General features: G+C 34.8%; 1 protein-coding gene across 1 annotated transcript in view; it reads right to left on the bottom strand.

The window, feature by feature from the left end:
• Window positions 1–8,226: 8,226 nt before the first annotated feature.
• LOC150107114 (myosin regulatory light polypeptide 9-like) overlaps window positions 8,227–15,216 on the bottom strand; it is a 42,748-nt gene continuing 35,758 nt past the window's right edge. Inside the window, exons 5-7 of the mRNA XM_090391006.1 lie at window positions 12,650–12,728; window positions 9,650–9,698; window positions 8,227–8,798 (exon numbers count right to left, since the gene is read on the bottom strand). Of these exons, the coding sequence (XP_090247132.1) occupies window positions 8,688–8,798; window positions 9,650–9,698; window positions 12,650–12,728 (239 nt within the window). The 3' untranslated portion in view covers window positions 8,227–8,687. The remainder of the gene's footprint in view (window positions 8,799–9,649; window positions 9,699–12,649; window positions 12,729–15,216) is intronic.

Here is a 15,216-nt window from a genome sequence, read left to right on the forward strand (position 1 = left end):
AAAGCCCAGATCTGCTGTGTAACGTTGCCAAAGGAAGCAGCAATCTAAGAAATGATTTAAATTTATAAACTTCAATAAAACATCAATAAATTCAATAAAAGTGGCTTAAAGTTCATAGTATTACTTGGTTGTTTAGTGACGCATACAGGCTGGCTGAGTGCTTAGCATATCCACTCTCCAACCAACATTCTTGCAGGTTTGAATCCTACCATGGCGTGGATGTTTGTGATTGTCTAAGTGGGCGGTGAAATTCATAGCTGGTGACCACATCTCACTTATTGGAGGACTGAAGTGGCTTGAATAATTTCCGTGTTTGGTTTTCAGAGTTTCTAACTACTCAAAAAATCAATAAAAATACCAAAAAATATATAAAATTAATAAAAATAGAAAGAAAATCCTTGCTCTACTCACAGTTCTTCATGAATTTCATCGCCCACTTAAAGACAATTACAAACATCCACGCCATGACAGGATTCAAACCCGCAAGAATGTTGGTTGGAGATTGGATATGCTAAGCACTCAGCCAGCCTGTATGCGTCACTAAACAACCAATGTACTAATGTACTATAGGTTTACACTCTTTTGTGAGTGGGAGTACATCTCTTTATAGCAGACTGAACTATCGTCCACATATCTCGTCATGTAAGGTTTTTGCGGAAAGAAACTGATGGAGAGAATTCAGTATATACTCCTCGAGAATATACTGAAGAGTTATGGATTACAAGAACTGATTGATAGGTGGAAGCAGGGAAGATATGGTACAGACATATAAGTTAATAAAAGGGACTATTTTTAAAAGGGACAGAGGAAAGTTTTTATTTTTGATGAGGTAATACAGTAATAGGGGAAGGATAAGGGGAGGGATCATTCTTGAAAATTGGATAATGTGGTTAACAAGGACATGAAGACTAGATTTTTTTTTCCTTGAATAGTGGTGAATCGGTGAAATCGGTTGTCAGAGTAAGTATTTCTTTGCTTTGTCAATAAATGAGCTCAAAAAGAAGTATGGCAGGTATTGTGGAAATGCTTAAATGAGTCTTTAGACTCAATGTAGATGCCCATGTCATAATAACATAATTATTAAAAATGTTCAAAAATCATAACAACAAAAAAGTGCAAAGACAACAACACTTTCACATCCACTTCAACAACAATCATGACATTAACTGAAACATATAAATTATGTGCATCATCAGCTATAGTCACCCAAACTTAACATCTTATTGCTTATTAAACCTCAAAAAAAAACACTGCTGCATTTCTAGGTTCCAAATCTTGACTATCCAATTTACATTTATATGCACATGATTATCTCTCCTGCCTCATCCTGTTAAGTGTCATCTCCATCCAGGAGGTTTACTATTATGGAACTCCATCTATTTCTGTTTTGGGTTACTCTCTACATGGTTCAGGCAAAACACTCCTTTATGTTTTTGAACCATGTATGTCACTCTTCCTTTCTTTCGCTTGTCTTCAGTTCTTCCTTCTAATAAATCTTTTTGAAGACTTTCATGCCTCACAATATCACCCATATATAATAGTTTTCTTTTTTGCAAGGTCTTTATTAGTTCCAATTTAGTACCCCTTGCCACCAAAATCTCTGCATTTCTGAATCCATGAGAACCTAAACGCTCTTCTCGTCCACATCTCAAAAGCATCACTTTTACTATCTTCTTGTTTATTATCTATATTTCTGCTCCATAGAGAAACATAGACTAAATAAAGCATTTAATCATTCACATTCATAATCTAATCCTTTTGCTGATTTCTCTTGATGTTAGTATATTCTTCATTCTATCAAAGGTTAAGTTTGCAAGTCTTCACCTAATTTCTCAATTGCATTTTCCATCCTTTGTAATTAAATGTCCGAAATAAGTGTAACATTTGACTCGTTCTGTACTTTGGATTTCTGCTTTAATTTTTAACTTTGGGGTATATTTTTCTCTTCTTACTATAATAACTTTTATTGTTTTGTTTTCTTTTTTAGGAATTTAATGAAAGGTCATTTTTTTATCTGCTGGATTTCACAAGATGGAATATTTGTTACTATCTCCATGTTCCAACATAAAGATGCGCATAAATTCAAATGGGGAGCTGACACAAGAATGGAGTTGTCTAACTAAGTTACTGTTGATAGCAATATCTTTACATTTATGTAGGACACAGGAGTATATACGAGATTTATCCTTTCATATTGAAAAGAAAAATGTGTATAAAGGTTTTATACACAATCAAAGTCAGCCAGGTTTACAGGAAATATAGAACACAAATATTCAAATATTATTCAAGAAAAAATGAGAGTTCGAAAAAAGAATCTAACCTTGAAGACTCGGTAAAAGACTCTGAAAAGACATTGATTGGCGATAGAAAAATCAGGAGTCCAATGTAGACTGAGTAAGTTAAAAAGGAGTCAATATTGGAAAAGAAGAAAGTATAACAAAAGTTCGTAGTAAGTAATATTGGCTCAAAAATATCAGAAATATGCTGGTAAGAATATAAAAGATAAACAATAAGAGGATGGTAAAATATCCTGGAGGATTTTGAAAGAATTCGGGGCAAGGATGAAAAATTGAATGTGATGAGTTATGTTCTCTCAGAGTGGAGAATCTGGAAGGCATTAATAGTTTGAAGTACATGGTATAAGGTGGAGTTGGGCAGGAGAAATATTTAGTAGGATGTTCCTATAGGCCAGAGAACACAAGCACGTGAGCATAAAATATTTATTATTATTATTATTATTATTATTCAGGGCTTAAATGGAGTCATAAGACTCATTGTTGGGACCCATTTAAACAACACACACTCTATCATACTTTTCCTTAAACACATTCACTATTTGTGCCCTCACTACCCTATCACTCAATAAATTATATGCTTTGCAAAAAAAAACTTTCCAAAAAAAAAATGCTTTGCAAAAAAACCCATGCAAAAAAAACTTTTCAATAAAAGTCCTTTACTACCCGTAAACACTGGAGGATGTCCCTTGCTATATCGACTTCCTCTTGTACAGTTAATCCAACAGAGAACTTCAAGACTGTACATTTAGTTTAATTAAACTGAAATCCCCATTCATTTGCCTCACTCAATCATATTGCCTCTCCTTCTAATGACCGACCTCTTCTGTTCATATGTCCTCGGTCTATATTCATAGCTAACATTGTACAGTTCTGATATCATTTTCATTATCTTCTTTTTGCACACACTCCAAGGTTAATTTATCCCCTTCAAATACTGGTGATCTAACTGAGCACAATAATCTATATATGTGATCTGGGCTTTATGCAATGGAACCACAACTCTTATATATATCTGTTGGTCAACATCCATCTCAGCATTGCATCAATCCTATGGGTTACCTTCAACATCTTCGCAATATGTTTCCTAAACTTTGAGTTTCTATCTATCATCATCCTAAGTTCGATTATCCCCTCCACTATAGTCCTCCAATAGAATATGCAGCTTCCCATCAATAGAACCCAAACTTCAAGATCTTATATTTAGTTGCATTAAACTGTAACAATCTTTCATTTGTCCAGTTTATTCAAATCCTCCCGATGGCCTACCACATATGCAGTATTGCTAATAACCCTTCTCAGCTTCACATCATCTGCACATCTCCCTGAAATCCATTGACAATGTCATTGATATACTGGTTAAACAGGAATCCCATTATTGAGCCCTGAAGCAGTATATTTTTTGTTTCCTTGTTACTGCTTTCGCGTACACCACTCTCTGATACCTCTCAGACAGCCAGTCCCCAACTCAATTGACTCACCTGATATCAAAACCCATATGCTGTAACTTAAATATCAAAGATCAGAAACTGAGAAGAGGGTAGAGTGTTTCGAGCATCCACTTGAAATCACTGATATGCATGGATCATTCGATTTAGAGATCAAAATAACTGGTAAGGGGACAAATGTGACAGAAATTTTAAATCCCGTGCTGTTGAGATGTTCGATTGTTACAGCTGTGGAGAAGTAATATTTTCATTATAGTTTGGACTGTTACAAGTGACTGGACTTACTTCTGAGAATTACAGTTAAGGCTACATTCTTGAATATTGAAGCTAACGTTTGAACCAGTGTTTTAAAGTACTTTATCTTTGCATTTTTAATGTTTGTATGAATATATGATTGGAGAATTTTTTTCAGATCTTTTCCCCGCGAGACTTTTGTTTTCCTCTAAAGTCTTCTTTTTTTCTCTAAGAAATCCTATGGTTTTATTTTGGAATTAATGTAGTTTTATGTATAAAACTGTCAATATTAATTGAAGGGTTAATTTCGAAAATGAATTCATTGTTCTCAGTAATATTTTATTTAGAATTGTATACAAATGTTACTAACTGCATCCATATTTTTTGAAGTCGATCATACTGCGAACTTTTTTTGTTCTTCGTTCTCAAATGAGATATATGAAGATTGGATGTTTTTTTTGTTTTTTTTTACAAAGTTCAATTTTTACTCACAAAAGGGAAATCGAAGTGCACAAACGCTCATTTAACACATGAAAAAAGACTGCTTTAGCACTTTAGTTTCTTCTGTTCAATTTTAACCACTCCTAATCCAGAGATAAACATCCATCGTTTATTTTTCTTAAGACTGTTGTATGTTAGATTATTATAACTTCAATGCTAAGCGTCTGTTTTCATAATATAATTTGAAAATTCTACATCACTGATTTGTTGTTGTTGTGTTGGATTCCCCCAAATTTTCTCAACCGTCCCTTAGGACCTGTTGAGCCTTCCTATGAGGGATTTTTAAGAATGCATATTTGACTGAGGATCCGTGTGTGTGTGTGTGTGTTCACGGGGAGGTTTGCCTGTTCTGAAGGACGAAATACCATAGTTTCCGGGTGGAAAAACTCTCTTCCTCTGTATCAGACAGGCTTACTCGCGTTTGGTCGAAAGAGACCAGATTAAGTTCCTCACGCCATGGACGCGAATCGAACCAGGTCTTTCCGACCAAAGGATTTAATCTATACCGATTGAGCTACGGAGGCTCTCACTGATATATATTAATACTGTAGTGTCCTTTATTCGCGGGATCGCTATCCGCGGTGAACCCCGTAAATATTAAATGAAAAATTCCAGAAATAAATAATTTATAATCACATTGGCAAAGTGGATACTAGATGCAAACATTATTTCAAAGCTGAATGTTTGTAGAAACTATGAAAGTTTCGTAAGCTGACCTGAGAGTTTTACGAGAATACAATCCTCAGCATCCCCGAGTTCAATTGCAGAGAGGCCTCTGAACTAACTTAAGTAGTTCAAGTTAAAGCAACTCGGGAACGACGAGGATTGTATTCTCATGAACTCTCCAGTCAACTTACGAAAACGTTCATAGTTTCTGCAAACATTCGGCTTTGAAATAATGTGGGATCTAGTATCCACTTTGCCTATGTAATTTTACGTCGCCAAAATGAAGCCTTATGGCTCTTTCTATTAGTAATAAATAATTTAAAAAGTTTTAAATTGCGTGCCATTCTGAGCAACGTGATGAAATCTCGCGCCGTCATGCCCGGAAGTGACCCTCTCCTTTGTCCAGCGTATTCACGCTGTACCATACACGCTACCCTCCTGTTAGTCACTTAGAAGCCGTCAGAAAACATTAAACGAATAATTCCAGAAATAAACAATTCCTAAGTTTTAAATATTGCGCTCCGTTCTAAGTAGCTCTCGGTTATCAGATCGACTGTGGCGATATCCCAGGGCTTGTGTTCAAGTAATCCTTATTTTACTTAATAATGGTCCCAAAGCGCAAGAGTAGCAACGCTGGCAATTCGGTTATGCCCAAGAGAAGCCGTAAAGTGCTTTCTTTTAAGTGAAAAGGTGAAAGTTCTCGACTTCGTAAAATAATAAATAATAAAGAAAACGTATGCTGAGGTTACTAAGATTCCATTAAGATAATTTTATTACAGTATGTTGTTATGATTGTTCTATTATTATTAGTTATTGTTGTAAATATCTAAATGAGCCTAATTTATAAATTAAACTTTATCACATGTATTGTATGTATAAGAAGAAAACATTGTATATATAAGATTCGGTACTATCCGCAGTTTCAGGTATCCGCTGGGAATCTTGGAACTTATCCCACGCGGATAAGGGGGGGGGGCAGTCTACTGTAATTAATAACTCATTTTCCTCTTCAGATGCAAAGATCCAAAACAATCTTCATTTAAATGCAACTACTGAATGCACTGTCCTTTTTTGTTTTCAGAATTCACATTTTCACTCAATTCCCAATGTTTTCATTTATTTAATAGATATGATATGCGAGGGGGGGGACTGGAAAGTTCTGATAAACACCTAGAACAAAAATGATATTAAAGCAACTGATATAACCACAAGAAAGAACATACGAGGATATAAGAACCTTCAGAACACTGCTACTAGTATGCTCTTTCTTGTGGTTATATAAGTTGTTTAAATTTTATTTTTGATCTAGGTGTCGATCAGTACTTTCCAGACCTCGCTCGTGTATGGCGTCTTAGCTCTATTTATAGTTTGCTTCGGTTGTAATCACCAATAACAAAAACATCATTGGCATGGTTTGTGCTATCACATTAAATAAATCTGAGCTTTCAGGAAAAAACTCTTTAGTTTCATTCATCTTCACTTGGAAAGCTGTTATAAATGTTTCTTGCATTCCATATGTCTTCTAAATTAATGATCGTTCTCTAGCTACTGTGCAAAGAATGTATAATCGCTGGAATAGCTCAGTAACAACTATTCTACAGGGGAAGCCATTTTTATTTCCAAGAAAGCATAATCATTTAATTTTCTAATCTCTATGGCTACTATTATAATTATGTCGCCTTCAAATCATACCGGTTATCTTTATGACAATTTCAATTTGTTGAATTAGTGAAGTTTAAGTTAAATTAAAGATATAATTTTATCACAACAGAGTTAGATCATCATCAACATAACATGGCATTCCGAAATTCCGGGAGGAAGACCGTTAGTCCGTCCTTATAAGACCCACTAACTCACATTCAACTGAAATCTTCATAGAGGTTCTTCGTATCCCAGATGGGATTCGAACGCAGTCCTTTCTAACCGAAAGAATTCGTTGAAACCGACTGAGCTACGTAGCATCCAAGTTAGATCATCCTACCCTAATAGAATTTTTCTTGTTTTAAATGAAGATAGTGGTGCGGCTTAGTTAAAAAAACTACCAGACAGATTCTAGCTTAGAGAGGATTGGATTCAAATCTTATCAAGTCATCCCCAAATTTTATGTAGGCCATTTCATTTTAACTGATTTTAAGCTTCAGTTTATACCTAGGAAAAACGGGTAAACCATCTTGAGATCAAAAGAACAAACAGAAATGCTCTGATGTTTCATGATCTTAGAAGACTTAAGAATAATTCAAAATAACAGAAGTTAAATCGAAGGCGTTCAGTCTGATAGTTGTTAGTTAAGACTTTCCGATCGATTTCTTAATTCCGATCTTCGTGTCTTCCCAGTTTGCTTAATATTTATTTGATAGCAATTTTAATTTGTTAAAGAAACAAAAAAACTATCTTCCTATTCTGAAGATACGAACTATTTTTTTTAAATAAACATTCTGTTCCGTGATCATTAAAAATTGAATCACAATATGAAAACAATGTTATTCTATATGTCCAAATTCTAATCCAAATGGATGAAAGGCTTCGGATGATACTGTTTTAAACCACATAGAAATGGAATAACGGTCTTTTCGGTAGCAATAATAGCTATCGCTCCCCAAACTGTCAGCCTATGAACTATTGAATTTCCTTGATAATGCCATGATAGTTATACTGTTTGTGTGTGAACGTGAAGTATTCAGTACTGTAACTACTTAGATGGCAATTAAATTGTGAAAAATTATACTGGAAATGATAGGCGCAAATGTACGTTTAACAAGCTGAACTGCAGCATTTTCAATTTGCAAGCATTAGTAGCCCTGTGGAAATACATCTGAATTCTTAGTGGTAGACCACCCAATGCGACGCCCTTCTAAAAGTTGGTCTAGTCGCTAACTAGAGCAACTTTAGTCAGATTGTCTGCTGCGCTCTCCAGAAAAGTTTTGATGTGTTGACAGTTTGCGGGCACTGTATCTGTAAATGCATGAAGAATTGATGATACCTACCCACTAGTCTTCAAAAAGTTTCTTTGGGCTGGCAATAAAATGCGTTAGAGATTTATTTGTTTATTAATTCATTTTATTTAAGGAGAATTACTTCATCGCTCAGAGTGTTTTTTTTTTATTCTTACAAATAAACAGATAAAAATATAACAGATCTATACACTTATTTTTGACATAAATAAAAAGCTGTTCGCCTTTCTCCATTATAAGAAGGCAGAAGTTTCTACATGAAACTTTGGTAATATTTCACATAAGAATTCTTTCTATTAGTTTTTAATGGTTTGTTTTGCAAAACGAAAATACAAAGAAAGAAACAGAACAATCATTAAAATCATCGTTACTGGATCACATCTTCTATTTATGAACACATTAGCGTATTTTTAAACAATAGACATTGACATATTGCATGTCTGATATGTCATATCCACATGCTGAACTGGAATAATTTTGTACAAAACAACTTTGTGGAAATGGTAGCAAAGCCATGTGTCCCTTTAACAACCTCCTCAATTAACACCGTCAAACATGATCACTGATCGCAGCGTAGGTATTTTCAAGATAAATTAAGCGCCCTCCTCTTCATCTAAACCGGAGCCAGATATTAATTTCACGTAGCCGTCGATATCTATCATTCCTTCTCTGTCGACAGGAGCTTCTTTGAATACCTCGTCTACCTGTTGAAATAATACACAGACACTCATATCAGTTCACTGAAGATTTTCGGAGTCAGTATACTAAATTTCACCGTTATCCTTATAGTGTTTTTGTTATAATATTCATTTTTGTTTAAAAATGTTTTAATACTATATATACCAAATCAAGTTATATTTATTTATTGTTATAATCTTTTCCGAATTCATTCCTTGTATTAAACAAATGAATAAATTATTATATTAATAAATAATCATAACAAACACAGCATTATGGTATATTCGCATCATTCTTGTTCTCAACGAATATACTTGGAACCTAGATTGAATGGGCCTAAATTATATGCCAGTTATTATTATTATTTTTAGTTATTTTTTATTATTTTTAATTCTAAAGACGCAAATGCTGTGAAACATATGTACTACAAATGTAACGAACTTGTTTGACAATCCCACAACAACCTGAGAGACATCATAGTCCTTTCCCCACTATTCAACTTGTACAACTGCATATGGGCCGTTCACCTATTCAGCGTTTATTTGTTTACTTTGTGAGTAAAAAGATGCATTTGTGGCTATAAATACTAGTAATGAACTATTGTATAAGTGTTGTTATGTAATAACATACCCATAAGTATATGCACAAGGGAAATTGCAAGGTAGCTGGGAGATGTCACACACACACACACACACACACACACACACACACACACACACACACACACACACACACACACACACACACACACACACACACACACACACACACACACACACACACACACGCACGCACGCACGCACGCACACACAGAGAGAGAGAGAGAGAGAGAGAGAGAGAGAGAGAGAGAGAGAGAGAGAGAGAGAGAGCGACTTACTTCGTTATCTTTAAATTTTTCACCCCATCGTGTTAGTGCTTTTCTCAATCTGAAACACAAAAAAAAACAGAATTAGACCTTGTATCAGTTTTGTAATATTCTTTATATCAATGTAGTTTAGAAAAGTTTCTCTTTTATCTCTTTATGAATTAAAAAGCAAACTTTCTATTGTACACACACACACACACACACACACACCGCTCTTTATGTATATCCGTGTTATATATTATGGTTGAAAAATAGTTGAAAAATGGTTGAAAAACCCATTTCTGTTTCTGAAAAAGTAGTGGATTTCGTGGATGATTAGGAAAACAATAAACTGAATACCTAGCGTATATACCTAGCCAACTACAATTATTTTGGAGATTTCCACCTATCGTTCCAAAGCAGTATATGCTATGGACCGAAGGTGAAATCACTATTCTAAGTATTTTAATTGCTCTAATTAAAATTAATTTTAAGAACGAGAAGTTGATAAGTCTTGTTTCCTTAAGTATGCTAAATTCCTGCTCTATGCTAAATTCGAGAGAAGGGACGAAGAAACAAAATTTAACGTACTTCCAAGACCTTCACCCTTCTAATGCCGTGCGCGAACAAGCGTTATTTTCGAACGCTCTTCTTAGTAGCAAGCCTATAATATTTCTGAGCGTTATGAATTCTGATTCTCTGAGAGTTATGCTTATTGTGAAATAGAAAAAAAAAAAAATAAAACTTTCTATATCCAACTCAGGCCTCTAACTTTTTGAACTTTTGAACGGAAGGTATTCCGTTCAAACAGTCCTTTTAAAGTTTTTCGCGTTGTAGTGCAAATTCTAACAAAGGGCTTTTGATGAAAGAATATCAACACTACTCGAGTTTTATGCAGTCATCTTAATAATAATATAAACAAAATACAAAGCGAAAAGTTTTCAATCTCATCCCATGTCATCAAAGTGCCTTGTTATATATATATATATATATATAAACTTTTATACACGCGCGCACGCACACAAGCACGTGTGCTTGTGTGCGTCTCCAACCACGAGCCGTCAAAATATCTACAATGCAATAGTGCTTGTGTGAACAAGCAGCGAGAGAGAAACATGGAATCTACTGCTGTGGTTATTGACGAGCCAGATACGATATCTATTGGGCGAACAAACGATAAATGGGTGGCCATTCCAAAGAACATTATTCTTAGATTGGGAGGATTTGCGATTTGTAAAGTGTTAGGGCGTGAGCAGAAGAGGCCATGGACGTGATGTGTTTATGCCAGGAAACGCAAGGAATAAGAAAATCAACCCAACAAAATAAAACTGATCCTAGTTGGTGACCTCAGTATTATCAAAAATGAGAAAGAGTGAAGCAAGATCTTTCTTTCGATAATAAGAGACGATTGAATTTTGGTAGCACAGAAATTCCCTAGATTATCTTAATTATCCCCCCCCCCCCCACACACACTTCAGAATAGAAGTTGGTGAATTGGCTATGGATACTGAAGGAATTGGCTACGGATACTGAACTTTGAATCATTTCAGCATTATGCGGTATAACTAAAATTTATGAAATTTGCTATTTACTGTTTATTTAATCTAATGTCAGCGAAGCAGATTCGATGGTTATTGCTGGGCGACGTCCTTTATCTTTATCCTGTATACCCCTCCTCACCCTACCTTTCAACCAACAAATTTATAACCAAGCACAGGATTTCTGTTAAAAGTTGGAACTATGGCCAAGGCAACCAGCTCTATGAAGTCAGTGTATTACGTCTGTTAACTGCATGTGTTTTCTTAACTAGGCTTCCTTCGGATGAGATCGGCTAGCTTACACTGAGTTGAAAAGATATTATAAAAGTTTGTACCGTCCTAGACATTATTCAAACTTAGGTCTTTCTAACAGAAGAGAAACTGTCACATTATATTCCAGAGGCTATAGACAACATGGTGATGCCAAAATCAACTGAAGAATTACGATTATCTTGCATTCTAAGAGCTTGGACAGTTATCAAATATCACTGCAATATATTGCAAACGTAGTCTCCAAAGAAACGTACAAAAGGAGCATATTGAAACCATGATCTCCAATCATTTTATAGATTAAGTGGAGGTAGAGGACCTCTACAAGTTTCACTCTTAACTAAACACAAGCAGCTATGTGAATAAAAGAGCATTGAGTTCAATGCTAACAGAAGGGCTAGAGGATGATGGCAGAGGCAGAAATTAATGGACCCATCGTATTAGAAATACTGAATAAGAGAGTGCTTTCTAGGCACTTTTAGGTCCTAATATTGATGAAGGGACGTCTTTATTTATTATTCTTAATATTGATGCCCCAAAGTGCATTTCTTTATGCTCATAAAGAATCCAGCTGATTCCATCTAGTGATGTGACACGTGGTAGAACAGAGGGGATCACTGAGGTATAATTCAAGAAGTATGTTTATCATATTACTAAGTATATAATAAAATAAAATTGTACTCAGTAATTCTACCAGATAGTCAGGCATAACCTGGGACGAACTTATGCATAGGCGCACGAGACTCTAGCTTTGTACCCCAAATTTAAGGGCCCCAAACAATGAGGGAGTAGCCTCCGGAGCAATCTATCACCTCGGGCTCCGCCTGCTTCGGAAAAAGTGTAAGTAGGGCCCTGGGCATTTACAATCAAAAGGGATTTGCAGTCTAAACTTTATATGACTGCTTCTGTGATGTCTTACTGTTAAACGCCTAGACTGTTTAGAAGGATGGATGGAGATGTACCTCGTTGATTGAGTAAATGCTGAAGCAAGTGATCAGCAGATGTGTGTGTGTGTGTGTGTGTGTGTGTGTGTGTGTGTGTGTGGGGTGTGTGGGTGGGTGTGTGGGTGTGGGTGTGTGGGTGTAAATACAGTTAAATTTATCAAATAACTTAACTTGAAAAATTAAAGTAAACAAAAAATAATATCTTTGCCTATATCTGTAAAAGTGATGGAATTAGAAATTAATTATTAAACTATCAAGAGCGATAGCTAAAGATAACTTACATTATTTCATCAATTTTCCCCGATCCTTCACGATCAAAAGTTTTGAAAGCCTTTTTTATAACATCCTCTGGATCCGTTCCTGAAAAGATAAATGAAACAATGTGAACATTCTTCATATATGAATGAAAAAGGATAGGTTAAGTGTTGCTTTATGAATTGGAGGGGAAAAAATCCTAAAAATCATCATTGTAAAAGGAAGTTTTATACATTAGGATTGATGTATAATACTTCCTTTTACAATGATGATTTTTAGGATTTTTTAATAAGTCGAACAGTATCTAATATTGAGTGAGTTTTAACGAAATTTTAATTAAGAAAGCAAAAATATTGAGCTGGTCATTCTCCTTAATATCAATAATTCAACTAAATTATACCAAAAAATACTTTCTGCATGAATTTAAGTACATGAAATGTTGGTTTTTAATCAAAATGTCTAAATATGACGAAACTCTTAATTTATTAACACTTAACTATGTACGTAATCCTCTAATTATCCAACATCGCGGAAAACTATTGAGACTCATTTTTCAGGATCAGTAACTTAAATTGCTGAAGCAGGTAGTAAAAATAACCACCGAATTAAACAGCACGTGTAGTTATTTTTATTATTTTTATTTTTTATTCTTGCTTGAAAATTTACACTTAACCTTTCTCAGTTATAGAGTTTGCTAAGTAGCCGAACAGTCGACGAATTATTTACAATTATATATTTTATTTTCAAATATAATTAATTTAAAATATTCTTCAATAAATTTGCAACAATGAACATGTTTATTGGGTGGTTCATCTTGTTATTTAAATAATAATAATTGTTATTATTTATTCAAACTGCACATTTTAATTCCGGTTGGTGACAATTATAATGTGGTACTGACATGGGTTTAGGCGACGTATATGGATGTTCCATTCAGAAAAGATCATATACCGAATCACAAACCAGGAAATTATGACCAACTAAGGAATATACTGGGTTTTGTTTAATGGTATCGATTATTAGATGGGAATGCTATCTTCAGTGCTTGTGCATAGCTTAATAGCGTATAATCCAATCCCAGAACCCCATATAATAATAAATGTAGTAATAATAAAATACTTAAATTATGGAATATTGGAAATACTCCCGAGATTTCGAAGAATAGATATATCAGTATTTCTGGAGTGGAAGTGGTCATGAAAAGTTTGAAAAAGTTGGTAAAAATCGATCGCGTACAGAAAATGGGTTAATAGAGAATCTATAGTTTTTCAGTGAACAGCATGGGCTTACTAAGAGAAGGTCATACTTGAGTAACTTGCTCACATTTTATAGTAATGTTACAATTGAGTTGGTCATGGGGAACGGATATACCATGATACTTTTGGTATCATGGTATATCCGTTGGTTGGAGTTGGTTGAAGATTTTGACAGGATACTCACGCACTAAGGTTGTTACATAAGTTGAACGATATGGGATTGGATTATACGCTGTTAATCTGAATAAAAGGATGGCTGACTGACATATATTGAAAAGTGGTATAAGACGAATGTGAGTCTGTGAGATATAAGGTGACCAATGGTGTACCACAGGATTATCATTGGTCCAATGTTATTTAATCTTTACATTAATGACATTGGAAATGATTTACCAAGAGACATAACTGCTGTTAAGACGCAGAGATATTCAAGGTAATCAAGAATGTGACTGACATGCATACTTGCAGAATGATTTGAATAAACAAGAATTGAGAGCATGTGAAAATGTTTATCAGTTCAATGCTAGTAAATGTAACGTATGCACTTTGATGTAATAAAATATTCAATGGCATATTATTTCAGTGACATAATGTGCAAAGAAGCTGATTAGGCCAGCGATCTCGAAGTTTTAGTAGACACGAAGTTGAAATTTAGGGCCATATAACGAAGATTTCGAATACAACTGAGTGGATAATGCAATGTGCTGAAATGAAAATTGGCATGTAAAAATAAGGAAATAATTTTGCCTCTTTAAAATGCATTGATATGACTTCATCTGTACTATTGGGTAGAAATGTGGTCTCCTGGTTTCCGACGCGATACAAATACAATAAAGAGGAGAATAATAAAGATAATATGGGGATAGCAGAATGTAGATTTTGATGAGAGAATGAAAATTTGTCGAATTAAGACGCTAGAAAACAGAAGAAAGAGATGATATGATAGAGATTTACAAAGTTTTAAAAGAATTATATGGGATACCTATAGATGGAATTTTTAATTTTATAGAGGGTGAGGGAGAGGACGGTGAGACATTCATGGAATATGAATGCAGTGAAGCAAGGGGTGAGAGCTAGATATTTCTCTCACGGACAGGTGCGTGATTGGAATAACTTGCCTTTAGGTGGTAAGTGCGAATAGTGTGAAAATAATAAATTCAACAGAAGGCATGAGAGCATGACAGTTAGTATGAATGATATGTAGCATCCATAGATGAATTCGACTCTCTTGAGGTATTTTCTTATAATAATAATGTTTCCTTCCCAAAGAAACACGATCTGGTCGCGGCGGACGGGAGGGACATCCACGCTTCAATGAGGTTGAGAGCTATGCTAGC

Source organism: Typopeltis vanoorti, chromosome 4 (genome assembly GCF_054136105.1).
Source record: "Typopeltis vanoorti isolate ZY-2024b chromosome 4, IOZ_Tvanoo_1.0, whole genome shotgun sequence".
Taxonomy (NCBI): domain Eukaryota; kingdom Metazoa; phylum Arthropoda; class Arachnida; order Uropygi; family Thelyphonidae; genus Typopeltis; species Typopeltis vanoorti.